Raw genomic sequence first — 21,405 nt, 5'->3', positions numbered from 1 at the left:
ACCGTTGTCCAGTAAGCACACTCTCTGCACACAACCTCAGACCACCATGAATGCATACGTGCAGCAGCTGGGTGTTAAAGTACACTGTTCATGCTGATGCTTATGTGTTATTCGGTCAGCAAGAGGTTAAAATATGTAATTCTACTTTAAATGTATAAATATAATTTCTTAATAATTACAGATTCTCTTCACAAGTATGGTACTTGTGGGGAAGCCACTCAATCGCTTTCATCAGAAAGCCAACAGTCAGCTTTTGAAGTGTGTGTGTGTGTGTGTGTGTGTGTGTAAAAAACACCGCTGCCACAGTCACGTTGGTGGCAGTTAAAGGGTACCAATTTTGTGTAAAACAGTGTATGTCGACATATACACAGTTCAGCCACTACAAGTACAAAACTAATTCAAATTTGGGTAAATGCCAACACATTAAATCTCCTATTTGTTACCAATATGATCTGTGAACTCCTGCAGACAGTTCACCCTTCCAAAATTCTTAGTTTCTTTTTCCCATGACCCAAAGCCTTACTCCTCCTGCTGAATTTTTGTAATGTAAAATATATGAAGAACTCATAAGGGTGTATGGAGTCTCCTTAAAATGGCAACAGGGTGGGAGGATAAGGAAATGTAAACACAGAGATTTTCCAAAGGCCACAAGTGATATAAGATCCAAGATGTCAACTGAACCAATCAATATTTATCCAGAAGTGCAAGAAAAGGCTACCCTGTCAGACAGGAAGCAGCATTTTCAGAAGTCTGCTTTGACAGGCTGCATGTTTCACAGCAGTTTGCCTTTATGACCACAGGCCCACAAAAAGCTTGTAGAGTGAAAATGGTACATGTTAAAGTTAAACTCTAAGCAAAAAGCTACAAAAGAAATTCTAATGTGAACTATTTTATCTGTCAAAGGATTTGGAATTATGTTTATAGAGTTCTGCGACCCAAACACCATTGCAAGACAGCATAGCTAAGTGTTGGGCCAATCTGCAGACTACAATACATTTAATCTATTTGACCTGATTCAGGACCTGCCCTAATATTTGAGTACATAGTGAATGATAGCAGAACATCAAGGCCACGCCTCCTGTAAGCATGTTGGCAGTATTAGGCTGACAGCACTGTGTGTGCAATATAGACAGAGCTATGGTTAATTCACAGTACGGATGCATCCTCCCCAAGTGCTGTTGTGTGAGGAAATACAGGAAAATATCAAGACAGATTCAAACTAGTTGTAAAAGAGAAAAGTATGAACACATAACTGGAATACATTGTGTTGTACAGTACAGGTGAATCTCAAATTAGAATATCATCAAAAAGTGAATTTTTCAGTAATTCAAAAAGTGAAACTCATATTTCATAGATTATACATACAGTGATATATTTCAAGCATTTAGTTCTTTTAATTTTTATGATTATGGCTACAGCTAGTGAAAACCCAAAATTGAGTATCTCATAAAAATGTTATATTGTGATAAAGTTCAATACTGTAGACTCGTGGTGTTACACTCTAATCAGCTAATTAACTCAAATCACCTGTAAAGGTTTCCTGAGCCTTTAAATTCTCTCAGTCTGGTTCAGTAGGTTACACAATCATGGGGAAGACTGCTGACTTACAGTTGTCCAGAAGACAGTCATTGACATCCTCCACAAGGAGGGTGTCACAAAAGGTCATTGCTAAAGAAGCTGGCTGTTCACAGAGTGCTCTATCCACGCATGTAAATAGAAAGTTGAGTGGAAGGAAAAAAAAGTGTGGTAGAAAAAGGTGCACAAGCAACAGTGGTCTAAAGTGTTCTTTTCGGATTAAAGTAAATTTTGCATTTCATTTGGAAATAAAGGTCCCAGAGTCTGGAGGAAGAGTGGAGAGGCACAGAATACAAGTTACATGAGGTGCAGTGTGAAGTTTCCAAGTCAGTGATGACTTGGGGAGCCAGGTCATCTGCTGGTGTTGGGTCCACTGCGTTTTTTTTTTTTAACTTTTTATTTCATACTTATACAAACATTAAAACATTCCATCTTCCAAAATATGATTTTTTTCTTTTGTCCCCTAAATGAATACATTCTATAACCCCTTCATCTCCCACCCCCACCCATCCCCCCATCATTGTCTTATCTTTCTCTATCTGTATCCATTTCTCCATAACTTGTTATTCCGACCAATCTCATCGTGATTTCTTAGGCTATCCCCTTTACTTTAATTAGTTCTGTATAAGAATCTGCAGTTTTAAAATGTAACCAAACACTCCATATTCTTTTAAATATTCCAATCTTATAATCTTCTAAACTTCTCAGTTCTTTCATTCTGAAAATGCCTTCCACTCCATCTATCCAATCCACCACCCTCGGAACCTCTGCCACTAACCAAAATTTTGATATCAAACCCTTTGCTGCACTGATTAAATGGTACAATACTTTATTCCTATTTACTTCTGCCATGGGCTCAGAATAGTAGAATAAGCATTTCAGTGGGTCCCCTTGAATATCCACCCCACATATTTCCTTGATATAATACGCCATTTCCCTCCAATTAACCTGTATCCTCGGGCAACTCCACCAGATGTGCTCCATATTGCCCTTTTCTCCACATCCTCTCCAGCACCATGGGGAGCTTTCCCCTTGCTGCTTATGGGTTATACTGGGTGTTAAATACCATCTCGCCAAGCATTTGTAGTTCATCTCTACTGTGCACATGTTTATTGCCTTGTGTGTTAGGTTAAAAATACCTTCCCTTTGCTGAGGGTTGATTTTTATTCCTAGTTCCCTTTCCCATTTACTTAAATATCCAGGGGGCTCTACATCATCTAAGTCCACAAGGATTTTATATATACTAGAGGTGATGTGTTTTGGGCTTAATTCAGCATTCATTAGTTTTTCAAAACGGGTTCATTTCTCCTACATCCCTAAATGGTTGTGGTAAATTTGCAACAAAATGAGACAACTGGTTATACTTTCATTCATCTATTCTAACAAACAAATCCTTATTCTTTTTTAAATTCTGAACCATGCATAATCTCCCCCCTTTTATAATATCTGTCAAGCGTGCGTTTTTATCCTTTATCCATCTTTCACTTATTTTAACATTTCCTGGTGCAAAAAAAAAACAAAAACAAAAAAAACAAAAACTGTTCCCACTAGTGGTATCAATAGTGAATTAAATTCCCATTTTTCCTTATTGTGTAATCTGTCCCATGTATCCAACACTATCCTAGTCAATTCGATAAAATGATTTGGATACCTCACGGGTTTCGTACATTAGATGTAGAAATGGGTCCACTGTGTTTCATCAAGTCCAAGTCAACACAGCCCTCTACCAGGACATTCTAGAGCATTTCATGCTTCCCTCTGCTTTATGGAGATGCTGATTTCATTTTCCAGCAAGCCTTGGCACCTGCTCACACTGCCAAAATGACCAATACCTAGTTTAATGATCATGGTAACACTGTGCTTGACTGGCCAGAAAACTCACCTGACCTAAACCCCATAGAGAATCTGTGGGGTATTGTCAAGAGGAAGATGAGAGACACCAGACCCAACAATGCAGATGAAGTGAAGGCCGCTATCAAAAGCAACCTGGGCTTCCATAACACCTCAGCAGTGCCACAGGCTGATCACCTCCATGCCATATTGATGCAGTCATTCATGCAAAAGGAGCTCCGACCAGCTACTGAGTGCATACTATACTGTACATACTTTTCAGTAAGCCAACATTTCTGTATTAAAAATCTTTTTTTTTTATTGGTCTAATATAATATTTTAATTTTCTGAGTTACAGAATTTTGGGTTTTCACTAGCTGTAAGCCATAGTCATCAAAATTTAAAAAAACGAAATGTTTGAAATATATATCACTCTGTGTGTAAAGAATCTATATAATATACGAGTTTCACTTTTTGAATCGAATTACTGAAATAAATTAACTTTTTGATGATATTCTAATTTATTGAGATGCACCTGTACAACTGTCTGAGGTTTAAATGTATCCTTCCTAAAATGGCACCTTTACTTGTAGTCAATTTTTCCAACAAGCTTTTACATTAGGGACAGGCTTTTAGGATTCTCCTTCTCATTTACAATTTCATGTTCATTTCATCCAGCTAGTACTTGATTTTTTTTATACGAAATACATATTTAAATAGTTTAGTTTATTTTAAATAAATCATTTAAACGAATAGGACTTGTGTTTAATCAACAAGTTTATAGTGACAAAACAGCACATGCAGATATTAAAAATTACATAAGAAAACCAGATGTATTAACTACCTTGAGAACAATATCCCCTTCATGCAAATTCCCATCTTTTGCTGCCAAACCAGTGCTCGTCAATCCCTTAATGTAAATTTGACTTCCAAGCCGAAGCCCATATTCTGGAATACAAATGAAATACATAATGGCACTTTTTGCTGACAAAGAAAATTTGATAACAAAAATAAAAATACTTGCCTTCATTAGGCTTTTTCTTTGTTAAAAGGACACTTGTCGATGTGTCTGAAGGAGATGGGCTATGAGACTGAAGTCTATCTCGACTTTTCTGCATTTCTTTATCATATCTGCGGTCAGGAGAAGCCCTTCTGCCATAACCTTTGTCTGGGCTGTACTGTGCATTTCTATCATAGTGGTCATCTCTATCCAAGGTCCTTCCACGACTGTTATCCCTTCCATAGCTTCGTGGGTCATCCAAGTCTCGGTCAAGACTCCTGCCTCGACTTCTTTCCCTTCTGTACCCACGGTCCTCATCCAGACCACGGTCTATACTTCTGCCACGGCTGTGGTCTCTTCGATAATTCTGTTCATCATCAAGGCCTCGCTCCATACTTCTGCCACGACTATATTCTTGTCGAGGTCCATAATCAACATTAAGATCTTGGTCGACACTTTTTGCACGGGCTCCATATCCTCGTTGATCTTTTTCATAATAAGGGCCCCTTTCCTGGTCTCTTCTATAGCCTGGGTTTGGATCTACACTTCTGTCACTATATGCAGTGTAAGCTGTTCTGTTTTCAAATTCTGTATAGTCATCCATCATATCCAAAGCAGGCTCAGATTTGCTTGGGACAACCATTTGCACCCTTCGTGGTCTTCTTACTACCTGTAAACATCCCAGTAACAGGTTAAAAATTTACTTAAACAGTAACCCATCAAGAATGAACACCAAGCACAACATTTTTATTGAACAATAAGTATAATGGAACTTACATTAAAAAACGTATACACAAGTTACCAAGAATATGGACTTTTATGACAAAACCAGGGACAGAAACCTTTCAAGAACATATTGAACGATTTAACTCCTTCGCTTCTGCAATAAGTTTAATGTTCCCCACCATGACACCCTGATCTTATGTTAATAAGCATCTCTTCTTTGAGAACCAGCAGCCGACACTTTGGACAACCTTTTCTTTAACAAGAATGTTAATAAATGATTTGTGGGAGGAAGATTTCAGGATTGATGGGATGTTCGACAGCTAGCAAGGGTTTGGGATATTTAAAGACATTGTCATGAGAGTACTGGAGGATAGTGGGCATCTTATCGTTTACTATATTACCTGTAACTTTGTAAAATGTCATAACGGATATGGACGATTTTCAGACTTGCGCAATTGCAGCTTGTATCTGGGCAGAACAATCTAATGCAGCAAGGCTTGATCCAACACTGTTCTCTTTACTGCAGTCAAACAGTAATAAAGTCTTGTTCCTGTACATAGCATCTTACTAGATGTGAAGGAGCAGCCATAGACTGCTAAGCTCATCTCTGACTATACCATGTGTTAGCAATGAGCATTGCAGCAAACCATATTGGCATTTTGCGCTGCTGGTTCCTCTCCCCAAGGCCCAATGCACATATTTGCCAGCACACCAAGGATCTTCAATGTTGTTCCAAACTTTTATTGAGGAAAGAGCACATCACAAAAGTGCAACGTTTCAGAGCCACGCAGAACCCCTTCGTCAGGCATGTTTCCATGCCTGAAGAAGAAAAAAAGAAATTAAGAATTGAAGTGAGAGGTTAATATGTTTTAGCCAACAGATGTTAAAAAAAAAAAAAAAAAAAAAAAAAAAAAAAAAATCAAGAGGTCAGAAGATTATAATCAGCATTTGGAGATTTATTCAGCTGTTTATTTTTAGATAATGTAAAGGAATGTACAGATTACATCAATGTGTAACAGATAATATAAAAATATCAAACGAAACACACTAGAAGTTTAGCAGGATTCCTACCAGAGCTACACAATGACAGCACTCTACATGCTTTACCCTAGGCTGAAGAATGAGCAATCCTGGTTGTAAAAGACCACTCATGCACAAGGCAATGGCGAATAAAGCTACTTGTATATTTTCTATTTTCAGAAGCAAACAAACCGTATATAAATACAGCTGTTAAAAGTCTAGTAGTGCGATGGAGGAAAATATGCCTTGGGTTGCTACCTCTATGTTTTTTACCATTGTGAGGATTGAGAACCCTGTATTTATAATGAGCCAGTTGAATTCTTGTGCTGGTCAATCCAGGAACATACCTGTTAAAGCTTATTAATCTAAACAAGATTTACTTGTTTCTACAAGCATGCACTCCCACACATGGACAATGCTTTGTCATAGAAGTAAAGTATATGAAGGAAGTACATACTTGTAAAGGAGTGAGGGAACAGTTGACTTTCATGTTGCCTGTGCTGCTGAACTGTACCCCATTCCTAAGAACTGTTACCCCAAACTCCGTGTGGACTCGGAAAGGAGCAGAGTTCAGGCAGAGGTAAAAGTAATTATTCCCTCTCTTCTTTACTGGTATATGCTTCTATAAAACTTCACTTATATGACAGGAGAAAACAACCAGCCCCATTTGTTTCTCTTACTGTGGGTATTGGCACACCGAATAGCTAGAGTGCAAAGTCTCCGTAAATACACATTTTTGAAGGTGCTGTTTAGACATTCCTTGCACAATATCCTATGGTATTAACCTTTTTTACATTTAAAAACAAAAATGAAATAATCAGAATATAATGGTCATATTTACCAGGACAGCTGTTTTCCCACATTTTCTTAGTTGCTGAACTGCAAATGAATGAGGCACATTCTCCAAAGGGGTTCCATTTACCATAAGAACACGGTCGTTCTCTCTGAAAGTGTCATAAAAATAATTTGCTCTTAGCAGAACATTCTTTTAAAAATATTTCTTATTTGATGGCCATTTTATTCTAGTGCTGGAAATAAATGTATTAGTTAATAACACAAGTATTTATGAGTACTACTACTTTGTAAGATTGCTAAGGCTGCATGAAAACGTTCAGCTCCAAGCTGACTCACAGGATGCTTCCACCTTTTATAATTGCATTAGGTGGGACTTTGTGACATTGTAAATTGTATTTATTGTGTGTCATAATGCTAATTTAGCTCTAATATTTCATGTTTTGTAATTTGTCTCTGCTATGCAAACATAACCATGGCTTATGTGTAAGCATAAAAAGAAAAAAAAAATGTGTGTGTGTATATATTTATTTTAGAATTCTGTACATTATCATTTCTATTTGAGAAAATTATTGGAACCTAGAGTTCTATAAGGCAACAAAGTAACCTTTTGACAAATAAGTTAATATACCCAAAGTTACAGGTGTGTATTTTAGATAAAAATGGTATGCTATTTTGAAGGTAGTGTCTAAAGCCACAAAAAAAAAAAAAAAAAAAAAAGTTTTTGTACAGGTAAATCCTCCCAGAACAATGCTCATCTTGCCCAGCCGCTGGGAAGCCAAGGAACTTACAATGCCACCTTTAAAATGTTTAACAATTGCAATCTACAAACAGATACCTATAAATAATTGCAGCCTTTTTTTCTCTGCATACCTTATTTTTCTTTTGCTACCCACTATTCTCATGGTGGCAATTTTTACTAAGGGCAGAATAATCCATCTCACATTACTTCCTAGGACTTAGGCTATACTCTGGGTCTGCCTCCTGGAACATGTGACAGGAACTTCCCAGGATACAGCTGTAAGGCCAGGGTGACATCATCAATGCCTTAAAGAAACCAGGAAGTTGAAAAACAGTAATTTGAATTAAAAGCAAAAATGTTTGTTTAATGAATGTAAGAGGATTTCATACCAATATGCAGAGCAGTATGCTGCTGAGAGTCTTTGTGCAAGGGGGAAAAGGTCCACTTTAATACCACCTTTACTTCTGTATGACTACAGAATGTTCTTTACTGGACAAAGCCACAAGTTCATACAAACACCTTGCAGAGGTAATGGTAATACGGAAAAAACAACCTTGTGGGCAAGTATGCAATAGGGTCAAAAGGCAGTTTTTGAAGTGCAAAGAGAACCAAACTTAAATCCCACAGAGACACAGGTGGACACCACATAAACACCCTATCCAATAGACCCTAAAATCTAAGTCCACCTTTTAGAAAAAAATTCACCCATATTTAAAAAAAAAAAAAAAAACCCACAGAGCTAGACTTACCGTTAACTCTAATTCAGAGAGTCTTTCAAGACAGCCCATGAGATATAGGCATTGCCTCCAGGAATAGGAAATGCATCACAAAATTCACTTTAAAAAAGGAAGTCCTTATGCTAGAAAACAAGACAAAAGACTAAACTTGTACAAAAAAAGAAAAAAAAAAGAAAAAAAAAAAAAAAAAAGGAGGATCAAAAAGACCTCTCATACCCCTGAGATGCCCATAAATATCACAGATACAACGGACCAGGTTAACCCTATCCCTGGATAGTAAGGGTGGTATCTCAAGTCATTGCTGCAGAGACAACCGATGTATCACCGTTTTCAGCCAGCGATTCTGAAGCCAGTAAAAATAATCCAAGCAGCTAATGAGCTGCTGGATCAATTTTACAGGTGTGGAAGGGGGCCCGTCCCCCCACCGCTGTTACAAAGCTCTTTTGAGCGATTAGGAGCCCAATAAGGATGCAACTGTCAGCATCTGACTCCGAGCACACAGTGAGAGGAACAGATGTTGTTCCTCCAGCTGTGCGCGGTCAGAAACAGGAAGCGACGAGGATTTCATCACTTACGGTTTCGGCTTTGGGTTTAGCAGCCAGTAAGGTAGCTGATCAAACCGATTTGTGTGATTGGCTGCATTGGAGGCCAGAGGAGAGATCAGGAGCCTATTAGATCTCAGATCTCTCCATAAAGTGGACCTGTCTCGGCCCATACTGACAAAAAGGATGTGTAGAAATGTTTATTAAAACAAAAAAATTTAAAGCGCCCCTGCACACAAATGCGAACACACGCGCAGGTCTTGTATGCATATGTAAACTTATCAGCATGATAGCAATCATTCTAGCGCCAGACCTCCTGTGTCACCCTAAACTGGTAACCTGTAAAGACTTTTAAAGTGCCACCTTTGGGAATTTTTTTCTTTGGTACTGTAGTTTGGCCGTTCCACGAGCGGACACAATTTTAAAGTGTGACATGGTACCTACTTACTCAGCGTAACCTCTTTTACATTTTACCAAAAATCGGGTATTATATTGTGTTTTTGTGAATCAAAATTTATTAAAAAGTGCATTTTTTTTGTAAAAAAAAACTAAACAAAAAACGGAATTTGAAAAAATTTGATTTTTTTCTACATGTTTACCTGTAAAATCTATTTCTTTGAGTACATCACGGGACACAGAGCTGGCTATTCATGACTATGTGGGTTATAGGCCCCCTATGGTGGGACACTGGCTGACTAATCAGAGAGGAGGTCTTCCCCTATATAACCCTCTCCTATATAGGAAGTACTTCAGTTTTTGTAGCAAGCAATAAAAATTCCAGAAAGAGGGGCGGGACCTCTGTGTCTTGTGATGTACCCCAAGAAATTGATTTTACAAGTATGAAAAAAAAGCTAATTTACATCACGGGACACAGAGCAGGCTATTCATGACTATGTTGCAAAGCAATAAAAAATTTGAGGGGAGGATGACACCATGATAGTCACTGTCCATAATCCCTCAGGACCTACCCAACCGTCCATAAAACACTGCGGCCAAAAAGGCAGAATCCTCTGCGGCTCCTACATCCACCTGGTAGAACCTTCAGAATGTGTGAACCAAAGACTATGTTGCTGCCTTGCAAACCTGAGCCACTGATGCCTGATTGCAGATTGCCCAAGATGCCCTGACACTCCTGGAAGAACGTGCCTTCACCCGAAAGGGTGGGATTTTACCTTTCAAATCATAGGCTTGAATGATCAGCCAGCTCCAACACCCTTCTCACAGAAGTGATTGCTACTAGAAACACCTTACGAGTCAACAGGACCAGTGGAATCTCTCCAATAGGTTCAAATGGTGGCTTTTGCAAAACCTCCAAAAACCAAGTTCAGGGCCCAAGGCAAAGGCAACCTGACAGGAGGAGCCATATGCATCACTCCTTGTAAAAACGTACTGACCAAAGAGTGAGACACAACGGGCCTCTGGAAAAAAAAAAAAATAGCTAATGCTAAAACCTGGCCCTTAATGGTACCAACAGCCAAATTCTTCTGCAACCCTGTTTGAAGAAACAGAATCCTGCTAATCACATACTTTCATGAGTGCCATTTGTGAACCTCACACCATGCAATGTAAGCCTTCTAGGTTCTGCAATAAATGTTCCAAAAACTTCCTTTCTAGCACCAAACATGATGGGAATGACAGAATCCGACACTCCCCTATCCTTCAACATCTGGGTTTCAATAGCCATGCCATCAAATTTAGCGACCATAAAGCTGGGTGCAATATAAGACATTGAGACAACAACAGGTCTGGCCAACATGGCAGGGCCCACAGCCTGTCTACTGCCATCTTCACTATGTCCACATACCAGGCCCTCCTGGACCAGGTCGGCGCAATCAGTATCACTGGAATATACTTCTCCCAAACCCTGTGTAATAGACGTGGCAGGCAGCAGCTGGATTGGAGGAAAGGCATAAATCAGTGAGAACTGGTTCTAAGGAATCACTAAGGAGTCTACCTCTGCCGCGCAAGGGTCCCTTACCCTGGACACAAAAAGACTGACCTTGTTGAACCTGGATGCCAATAGATCTACATCCAGGCAACCCCATCGCTAGCAGACTTCTTTGAAAACATAGAGATGCAAAGCCCATTATCCTGGAATTAACTGCCGGCGACTGAGATAATCCGCCTGCCAATTCTTCCCGAATCCTTACATGCCAACCATGAAGCCTGGATGTCCAATACCTCAGAGCCAGCCTCACTGCTTGAAGTTCCAGGACATTGAAGGGAAGAACCCTTTCCCGTGGAATATATGTTCCCTGAACTGTTGTCTCCTCCAGAATGCCGCCCCCCCCCCCCCAACCTGGAAGGCTGACATCAGTGGTCACCAACTTCCACACCACTGGCCGAAAGAATTTTCCCTTCCCCAAATTGTGAGTTATCAACCACCTATTCGAGCTATGCTGCACCTCTGGAGACCGAGATAAGCAGTAATCCAGGGCCCGAATCTGTGTTCCAAACAGACAGAACGTACTTTTGCAGTGGCCTGGAGTGGAATTGAGCACAGGGAATAGCCTCGAATGAGGATACCATCTTCCCCAGCAACCTCATACAGAGGCAAATTGAAGGATACCTCTTGGCCTTCAAACTGCAAACCTCGTACCTCAGAGCACAACGTTTCCCTGGAGGCAGAAATACCTTTGCCTGAATGGTGTCTAGGACCATCCCCATATACTCCAGACTCTGTATTGGTTCCAGGTCTTACTTCTTGAGGTTGAGCACCCAGCCCAGCTGTTCCAGGATCTGCATCGTAAGGACCACATCCAGCTTCAGACCTGGCACTGACAGATTTCTAAGCAAGAGATCATCTAGATAACCTGTGACCCACACTCACTGGGTTCTGAGTAGCCCAAACACCGGAGCAAGAATTTTTGTTAAAACTCTGGTAGCCATGGTTAGCCAAAATGGTGGTGCTATAAACTGCAAATCGTAGAAATCTTTGGTGAGAAATGAATATCAGTACATGCAGGTACGCGTCCTTTATGTCCATGGACGCTAAAAAAATCTCCCTCCTGTAGAGAGGCCATTACTGACCGAACCGATTCTATACGAAAGGATCGGACATTTAGGAACTGATTTAGCGCCTTGAGGTCCAAAATGGGCCTTACATCCCCATTTGGTTTTGAGACTGTACAGCTGTTCCCCATGAAAGAAAACCTGCCAACAATTTTTTGCATGGCAGTTCTGACAGGGAGGAAGACTGTTAGTAAATAAACCAATCTTCCTCCCAGTCAGAGATGCTCAGTAATCACCGGGTGCTGGCAGGTAATTACTGTCTGGGACCTGGGGATTGACAGCCGCGAATGGTGGTGTGGGTAGGATGCGCGCCCCCTACCGCGAAATGCAAAATCACATATTTATATATATACACATATATACACACATACAAACACGTGATTTTGCACACCCGAGCCGCCCTGTAGCAGTATTTCTGCTATAGGGCAGTCGGGAAGTGGTTAAAGTCCCCAATTCTCTAACGAAACCGTTCTGGAATTTCAGGTATGCTCAAAGAGCACAGCAACACTTTCCGTGACCATCCACCTTCCAGACACTGGCGAAAAAAACAGAAGTACTTCCTGTATAGGAGGGGATATACAATCAGGTCCATAAATATTGGGACATCGACACAATTCTAACATTTTTGGCTCTATACACCACCACAATGGATTTGAAATGAAATGAACAAGATGTGCTTTAACTGCAGACTGTCAGCTTTAATTTGAGGGTGTTTACATCCAAATCAGGTGAATGGTGTAGGAATTACAACAGTTTGCATATGTGCCTCCCACTTGTTAAGAGACCAAAAGTAATGGGACAGAATAATAATCATAAATCAAACTTTCACTTTTTAATACTTGGTTGCAAATCCTTTGCAGTCAATTACAGCCTGAAGTCTGGAACGCATAGACATCACCAGACGCTGGGTTTCATCCCTGGTGATGCTCTGCCAGGCCTCTACTGCAACTGTCTTCAGTTCCTGCTTGTTCTTGGGGCATTTTCCCTTCAGTTTTGTCTTCAGCAAGTGAAATGCATGCTCAATCGGATTCAGGTCCGGTGATTGACTTGGCCATTGGATAGCATTCCACTTCTTTCCTTTAAATAACTCTTTGGTTGCTTTTGCAGTATGCTTTGGGTCATTGTCCATCTGCACTGTGAAGCGGCGTCCAATGAGTTCTGAAGCATTTGGCTGAATATGAGCAGAGAATATTGCCCGAAACACTTCAGAATTCATCCTGCTGCTTTTGTCAGCAGTCACATCATCAATAAATACAAGAGAACCAGTTCCATTGGCAGCCATACATGCCCACGCCATGACACTACCACCACCATGCTTCACTGATGAGGTGGTATGCTTAGGATCATGAGCAATTCCTTTCCTTCTCCATACTCTTCTCTTCCCATCACTCTGGTACAAGTTGATATTGGTCTCATCTGTCCGTAGGATGTTGTTCCAGAACTGTGAAGGCTTTTTTAGATGTCGTTTGGCAAACTCTAATCTGGCCTTCCTGTTTTTGAGGCTCACCAATGGTTTACATCTTGTGGTGAACCCTCTGTATTCACTCTGGTGAAGTCTTCTCTTGATTGTTGACTTTGACACACATACACCTACCTTCTGGAGAGTGTTCTTGATCTGGCCAACTGTTGTAAAGGGTGTTTTCTTCACCATGGAAAGAATTCTTCGTCTTCCACCACAGTTGTTTTCTGTGGTCTTCCGGGACTTTTGGTGTTGCTGAGCTCACCGGTGCGTTCCTTCTTTTTAAGAATGTTCCAGACAGTTGTTTTGGCCACGCCTAATGGCTTTGCTATCTCTCTGATGGGTTTGTTTTGTTTTTTCAGCCTAATGATGGCTTGCTTCACTGATAGTGACAGCTCTTTGGATCTCATCTTGAGAGTTGACAGCAAAACATTCCAAATGCAAATAGCACACTTGAAATGAACTCTGGACCTTTTATCTGCTCATTGTAATTGGGATAATGAGGGATTAACACACACCCGGCCATAGAACAGCTGAGAAGCCAATTGTCCCATTACTTTTGGTCCCTTAATAAGTGGGAGGCACATATGCAAACTGTTGTAATTCCTACACCGTTCACCTGATTTGGATGTAAATACCCTCAAATTAAAGCTGACAGTCTGCAGTTAAAGCACATCTTGTTCGTTTCATTTCAAATCCATTGTGGTGGTGTATAGAGCCAAAAACGTTAGAATTGTGTCGATGTCCCAATATTTATGGACCTGACTGTATAGGGGAGGATCTCCTCTCCGATTGGTTGGCCAGTGTCCATTCACCTATAGGTAGCCTATAACCCACAGTCATGAATAGCCTGCTCTGTGTCCAGTGATGTATAACAAAACTGCTCCATAAATACAGTGGGACATAAAAATACCCACCATTTTATTCTCTAGGGCTTCTGCATGTACCCAGACACCTGGACTGGCTAAGCTGGTCAACAACAATGTGGTGTGTCCCTTCCAGACATGGCCTTCCCCAGTCTCAGAGGAGAAAGGGAACCAAGCCGCTTTCTTCCCATACCGAGGAGGGGTCCTGGAGGACAATCTCGCATAGAGAGCTGCTAGCAGTGGAGCCAGGTAGATAAAGTAGTGGGTGGAAGAAAAAGGATAGCCAAGGAAACAAAGTCCTCCCTCACCCAGGTTCCAGATGATTCGTCTCCTGACGTGACCAGTTCAGCAGAAGGATTTCCATTTAACGTGTATTTAGTGATGCATTTACTGTTCCTGCTGGGAGGAGGTGTCCTGGAACTCGAATTTGAGAAATATGCACTTAGTATTTAGTTCTAAAGTAGCCTGAAAAGCATCGCACCGGCTCCTTCAGACAATTTCTGCAGCTGTCGGCCCGTACCGAGGAGCAGACCTTCAGTTGCAGTGCTTTAGAAGTTTTGGTGAACTAGTGTTTCATTGAGAACTAGAAGTCCCTGTGCTGCAATTGCAGATGAAACTCGTGTGCTGCTGTCAGAATATAATCACCTGCTAGAGAGGAGTGGGGTTAACATGGAATTGGCCCTTACTAGAACTCCAGGACAAACTGATGATCCAGGCCTGATTGTAGAAAGGTTAGATTTCATTCCATGTATTATTATCTGGGATGAAAGTTTCTTTCCTTGCACCAAATGAACTATGCCTTTCCAGGTGTGATGGCACTTATGGACTGACTGCAGGAAAGTTACAAATGACCAGATCATTGTAGGCAGCAGCAAGGACTGTCTGCAGTGAAACCCTGTGCCCCTATGATGAGATGCATTGACAAGAAGGTGCTGCCTCATGCAGAATGGTGCGAAAAGAGCACAGAATGTGTGCTTGCATGACACTGAACCTAAAGACACAGCAATCAATTCCTCAGCATTCTAACCCTTTCCACAAAGATCAATGAAAAAGAAAAAAAAAAAAAGAAGTGTAATAATGGCTCTGTGGCTAAATAACAGTACACAGTAGTACAAGTAGAACCCAGTGCCCGAAGGTCACATTCCAAGTAAGCACTGCTATCATCCAGTGCAGTGGGTTTTGGCTACAATCTCTAAAGCTACTACTGAGGATATGCCGATCTGGATCGAAGAGAAAAGATTTCCATCCCCAGGACACTAGCTAAAAAACTAAAAGGCATGTTGGGAGCGAGGCTGGTCACTGTTTTTTTTGCCAGTGCAGGTGGTAGTAGGTAGGTAGGTAGGTGGAAGTATAACCCAATATCTCTGAATCCTATGTTCCAAAATGGAAAAACAAAAAAACAAAAAAAAAAAAAAACTTGTTTACAGCAAGAACATGAAACTTTTTGGGAAGAGATTCACTTTTGTTTCCATGAATTCCCCCCCCCCCCCCCCAGTCTTAGCTCAGATTTCCTCTCACTTCCTATTGGGTCTCTAGGACAGAAGTGAAGAGAAATCTACCCAATGGGAACAGAAGACACTGAAAATACCAGACAGGAGGTAGTGTGACCTTCAAATTTTTACACGTTTGCTTTGCCATACTGAAAGTGGACAAACTTTGTGGAATCAGTCAGTGAAGACTACTGACACAGACCAGTACATCCTTATCCTGTGCTACTTTTGTGGCTCTTCTCTCCATAAAATTATTTCTACTGTCTCAAATATATTAAAATGAATTTTAAAAAAAGGAGATTGAAGCTTGTTGCATGTCACTAGCAGATGGAGCTTTAATTGGATTCTGTTACAAAACATATTTTGTCTTTAGGCTCTGAAGGCAGCAGTTATCAACTGACTTGTGAGCCACATACTGGAACAAGCGCAGTGATCAAGTGAATATAGTTGGCTTTACTATCTCAGAAGTAGTCAGCAGCTTATGAGCTAGAGAACGGTTGCTCCCATCAGAGCTAAATAATGGAATTTGCTTTGTGGCAGTGTCCCTTTACAATTACATTAGATGCCAATTCAAAAGATTTCTCTCATTTTAGTGTAAGTGTTATTGAAAACCAAGTGATAATATATCATGCTTAGTGTCATCACAAATTAATGTAGTAACACGCACAGACAGAGAATTGATAAATGTAATATTCGTATGGAAACAACCTGAAGCGCTATAAACATACTGAAGTAGGAGAAATACCTTAAAGTGTTACTGAACCCAGGACCCTTCATTCACTATATCTGGTCTCCCACAGTACACACAACATGGAAGTGCAATTATTTTAGTAAATATAAACTGCTGAATACCTTTTCTCATCAACAGAGCAGTCTTGTGACTTCAGCAGAGCACTGGTTAAAGCTTGTAGGAGGAGTTTTCTTTCTGCTCTAGGAGGATGTAAAACCCCTGACCTGTCTGGACAGTGCTGATTAGCCCTGTGCTGACCACATGCACTCTCCCAAAAAAACAAAAAAAAAAACAAAAAACAAAAAAAAAACCAAAACACCTCTCTAGTAATATACACTAAACTGAGCATGTGCAGAAGGTCTATGGGTTCAGTCTCTCTCATCAGCGTGGACACTTGAACAAGAGGGGCAGAGAAGCCAGGATCCAACTGCCTTTTACACAATGCAGAGGATTACCTTCTTAGGTTCCACAGTGAGTATAACAAGCATGCTTTACGGCATATACGGACTGATTTTCATGTTGTGGGTAACACTTTAATTACTATACAAAGTCATAGCGAATAACAGTAAACAAATGTTCCTAGTATTAAATATTGTAGACAATTAGGTTCCAGGTTGTAATTACTTTGTGTTGAAAAATCAACACAATGTGATTTTTTTGGAAGAACTTGGATATGTATTAGGGCTTCCAACATTTGACAGCCCAAACACTGGTGTAAACAGCATGTTGTATGCTCCTAACCCATTTCTTTTTTGCTGATTTGATTTTCTTGAATGTTTATTCATCAATCAGCTTACTGGAAAAGAGTTGGTATTAGCTCAAATTATCCTTTACAAGAATAAGGAAGACAAGATGATAGTGTATAAAATTATATAAATTACATTTTAAAGTAAGTAATTTTAGAAAGTCTGTTCTGTACTCTAAAAGCTGACATTGTATAACCGAACAATGTCCTTGATCAATGATCTATTTTTCATAACCAGATATCTATGTAGAGACAGATTTACAGATCAGAAAAAAAGGTTTGTTGTAAGAAAAACAGATGTAAAAAACATTTGTTTTTAAATTTACTTACTGTAGGCAACCATCTGCAGGTCCTCCTAGAAGCACATCTGAAATTACAATGGAGTTGTCCCCATTATTAAAATGTGGGTTGTCTCTCCCTCCAGAAACAGCAATGCCAAATCCTTTTTTTGGATCCTGGGCAACAAATTAGAGATTTTTATTCATTAGCATGGGCATGATTGAGGACCAAAGAAAGGTTTATAAACCATTAAACAAGTCAACATAATTCCCACCAATTGTACATGCCACAGAAGAGCCTGTACTAAACTGAAGTCTCACAAGAAAAAAAAAAAAAAGTAACTGCTTACTTAAAGGTTGTCACATAGATCCACACAGTAAAAACACAGCTTCCCCCCCCCATCAGGGCTAATGGCAGTGCTGGCTTTAGCAAAGAGCTTCACACTGCTTATTTTGTTTTTTCTCGAACCTGTATTTAAAGAATCAGATACTTTATCCATGTTACTGCACAATGGCGCTGTGCAATGCACTGCTGTATGACATGCAGTGCAATACAGTGTGCTGTGTAAAAATGCAGACATCCTGGATTCTACAGCAACTCACAGCACACAACAGCATGGCGGCATGAGCAGGGCACATAGAAAACAACTGTTTACTGCCGTCCTAGCAGTGACCTGTGCTTATCCAATGTGGAAAAAAAAAAAAAGCAGGCCACCACTGATAGTGTGAAAAAGAAAACTAAATATGACCTACTTTAAAACAACCTTTATTATTGTTCTAACTTCATAAAACAACAACGTGAGTTTGGTTTGCCAAGTGGGCGGCACAGTGGCTTAGTGGTTAGCACTTCCGCCTGGCAGTACTAGGGTCGTTGGTTCAAATCCCAACCATGGCACCACCTGCCTGGAGTTTGCATGTTCTCCCTGTGCCTGCATGGGTTTTCTCCGGGTACTCCGGTTTCCTGCCACACTCCAAAGACATGCAGGTAGGTTAATTGGATCCTGTATAAATTGCCCATAGTATGTGTATGTATGAATGTGAGTTAGGGACCTTAGATTGTACACCCTTTGAGGGTTAGGGACTGATGTGAATGTACAATATATATGTAAAGCACTGTGTAAATTAACAGCGTTATACAAGTACCTGAAATAAATAAATAAGTACAATCAATTTACAATAAATCAAACCTTATTTATTAAAATTGACCTTGGTTTCATGGGTTCTGGTTTGCTCGCAAAATTAAGAGGAATGTATGGTAGTTTTGTACATATATCAATTTCAGGACCAAAAATATAAAAAAGGGATTACTAATCCTTCCCAGTTAATTATGAAATATTGTATTTGAGTATAATGCAGTCTTTCTTCTATCCAGCCAGCAGTTGGCGATCTGGACTGCTTTTCTCTAATTTGCTCTATTTTTCTAACAAGTGTTGAAAAAAGCTTGTTTACAGTGAGCAATGGCATAAAAAGACTGTCATATTGCCCATGCAGTGCAAGGAGGCAGTGTCACAGAGCAGGGCATCCCCCAATCCTCATACAGTCACCTTTCCTATGCTCTGGAGCGGATATCAGCTATGTTCGTAACCCTGGAAAGCAGTGATTTTTGCTAAAAGCATATAGAAAATATAATTTTTCAACATGTGACATTTAGGAAGCAATCCTTTGGCTTAATCTACCAACCAGCAAATTTAAATTAGCAAATATGAAATTCCTTATGAAAACAGAGGTGGGAATCACTAGGACTTGATCAAAGCCAACAAACTTGCCATACTGTTCGATTGCTAATGACAACTAAGTAGAGCATCTAGGAATTCAAAGAAATCATGACACAATCAAATATATTACAAACATGAATTATATATAAAATAAAAAATCTTTTTAAAAAAATCCCAAAAATGTAACATATGCTGACTAGTTGTGACCTTTGCCCTTGCATCACTGACAGCACAGCTATAAAATTATAGTATTAATGAGCGCTGAAAATGATAGTCAGCTGACCTTTTTCCCCTGGCAAAACCCATGATCTGCACATCAGGACGGCACTCTGCTTTGGTCTTGATTGTCATTAAATTGCACATTTTTGAAGCAATGAGAGTGTAACAGCATACGCCCCATTCTCCCCACTCAGTCTGGGGTTCATCAGAACTCATTATCATTTCAAGAGCATTTTTAAAACAGAAAAAAAAAAAATGGATATCCTGCCCTACCCTTCACCTCATCTATGCCAGAAGGAGGGCAGTCCCAAAGGTTATCAAGTGAACAGTCTGAAGGATTAAATGGGCAGTGATGGAAACAATTTAAAGTATTTTTGTTGCGAAACACAAACGTGCACACTGTACCATTCTTTTATTACCATCACAGACATGTACTTTGTTTTTTACAACATGTAGGGGTATTGTTTTACATAAAATGGAAAGCAAAATAGTTTTTCTTAAATACTATATCAATTTAAATAAGAAATGCTGTGTCATTCAAGTGAATGGGCTGCCCTATGCACAACAAGTGAAAATGCTCCAAAACACCCAAAACAAATGCATGTGGAATTGTGAGTTTTCTCTAGGCGGAGAAGTCAAATGGGGACTGACAACTGAGTGTCTCCATCCACTCCCTCCTATGTGCCTATATAAAGATGGCCATATATTTTGCAATCTGATTGTACTATTTCCTTTAGATTTACTAGAACTATAGGAGATTGTACTATCATACTGTATAGAAAGTTGGCGGAAGGTAGTATTGTAATGAGGGAGGTGTGGTCCATTGTGGTGAACACACCCTACCACACCCTCTTCTGTGATGCAACAAGGAAATGAAGGCTTCTGGAAGGTGGTCTTCAGGAAGTGAATGCTGAGAGATGATCTACAGGAAGTGATGGAATCTGAAAATCAGTTACAAAATTCAAATAAACTGACAAAAAAATTAAATCTCTTGTGGAGAAGGTTAAGTGAGAGAAAAGCACACTGGGATGGATGGGCCAGAAATGGCATTGGAAAATGCTCTTATTTACTATGAAAAGTGAAATTCTGCCAAAAAAAGGTAAAAAACCTTCAGGGTGCTTCTCCCCCCACCTAGCTCTCCTTATACTTACCTGAACCTGATCCTGATCCAGCAATATGCACGAGAGCAGTGTATCTCACTCCTCATTGATCAGAGGCAGCAGTGGGATCCATTGACCCATGCTGCTGTCATTCACAGCCAGTAAGGAGGGATCAGGGGTGAGGCCAAGCCTCACTCTATATGTCAGTGAGTGCCCCCATAGCAAGCCAGTGGAGGACCAGAGAAGAGGAGGATCGGGGCTGCTCTGTGTAAAACAATTACACAGAGCTGGTAAGTATGACATGTTTACTATTGAAAAAAAATTAAATCCAAAGCTTTAATACCATTTAATGTTGAGAAAGTTTACTTACACTTTAAAGAAGGGAAAGCGCACTGTTAAGCACTGTCAAGAGCAAGCAGGAAATATGTTGTTCAGCAATCATTATATAGCAAGAACACATTGAAATCACTTACAGCAATACGTGTTGATTAATGAGCATGTGTTTGTAAAGGTCTCTATCCTATTCACTAAGAGACTAAAGGTCAACATATCAGTACAATATTGTTAAAATTAAAGAGAAAAGGATAGCGCACACACACACAAGAAATATATTTAGAGATTTACCTTGTGTAACGTGACAGTGTACTGTTCCCATACTGTGTCCTCTAATCCAAATCCCTGTTAAAAGAAAAAAAAAATATATAAAAACATGAAAATCAGAGAGCAAGGTCATAGTAATGTACCCTGAGCACTGCGACGTTCCCGTGTGAAAATGGCCCTGTTTAATGTTGTGTTCTTTGTCCTTAAAAGTTGCTTGGAGTTTTAAT

The 21,405-nt window shown here is 40.0% G+C and overlaps 1 protein-coding gene across 2 annotated transcripts in view; it reads right to left on the bottom strand.

The window, feature by feature from the left end:
* Nucleotides 1-21,405, bottom strand: part of LOC149451052 (tight junction protein 2-like) — a 53,873-nt gene that overhangs the window by 7,551 nt on the left and 24,917 nt on the right. For both annotated transcript variants that reach the window (XM_089691046.1, XM_089691045.1), the window contains 5 exons: nt 21,203-21,256; nt 17,597-17,721; nt 6,993-7,095; nt 4,430-5,075; nt 4,250-4,353 (listed from right to left, as the gene is read on the bottom strand). In XM_089691046.1, the coding sequence (XP_089547172.1) occupies nt 4,250-4,353; nt 4,430-5,075; nt 6,993-7,095; nt 17,597-17,721; nt 21,203-21,256 (1,032 nt within the window). The remainder of the gene's footprint in view (nt 1-4,249; nt 4,354-4,429; nt 5,076-6,992; nt 7,096-17,596; nt 17,722-21,202; nt 21,257-21,405) is intronic.

Source organism: Staurois parvus, unplaced genomic scaffold (assembly GCF_062004578.1).
Source record: "Staurois parvus isolate SC_StPar_1 unplaced genomic scaffold, SC_StPar_1.0 ptg000549l, whole genome shotgun sequence".
In the NCBI taxonomy this organism is placed as follows: domain Eukaryota; kingdom Metazoa; phylum Chordata; class Amphibia; order Anura; family Ranidae; genus Staurois; species Staurois parvus.
Note: the sequence above shows the minus strand (reverse complement) of the source record. Positions and strands in the feature narration are given on the sequence as shown.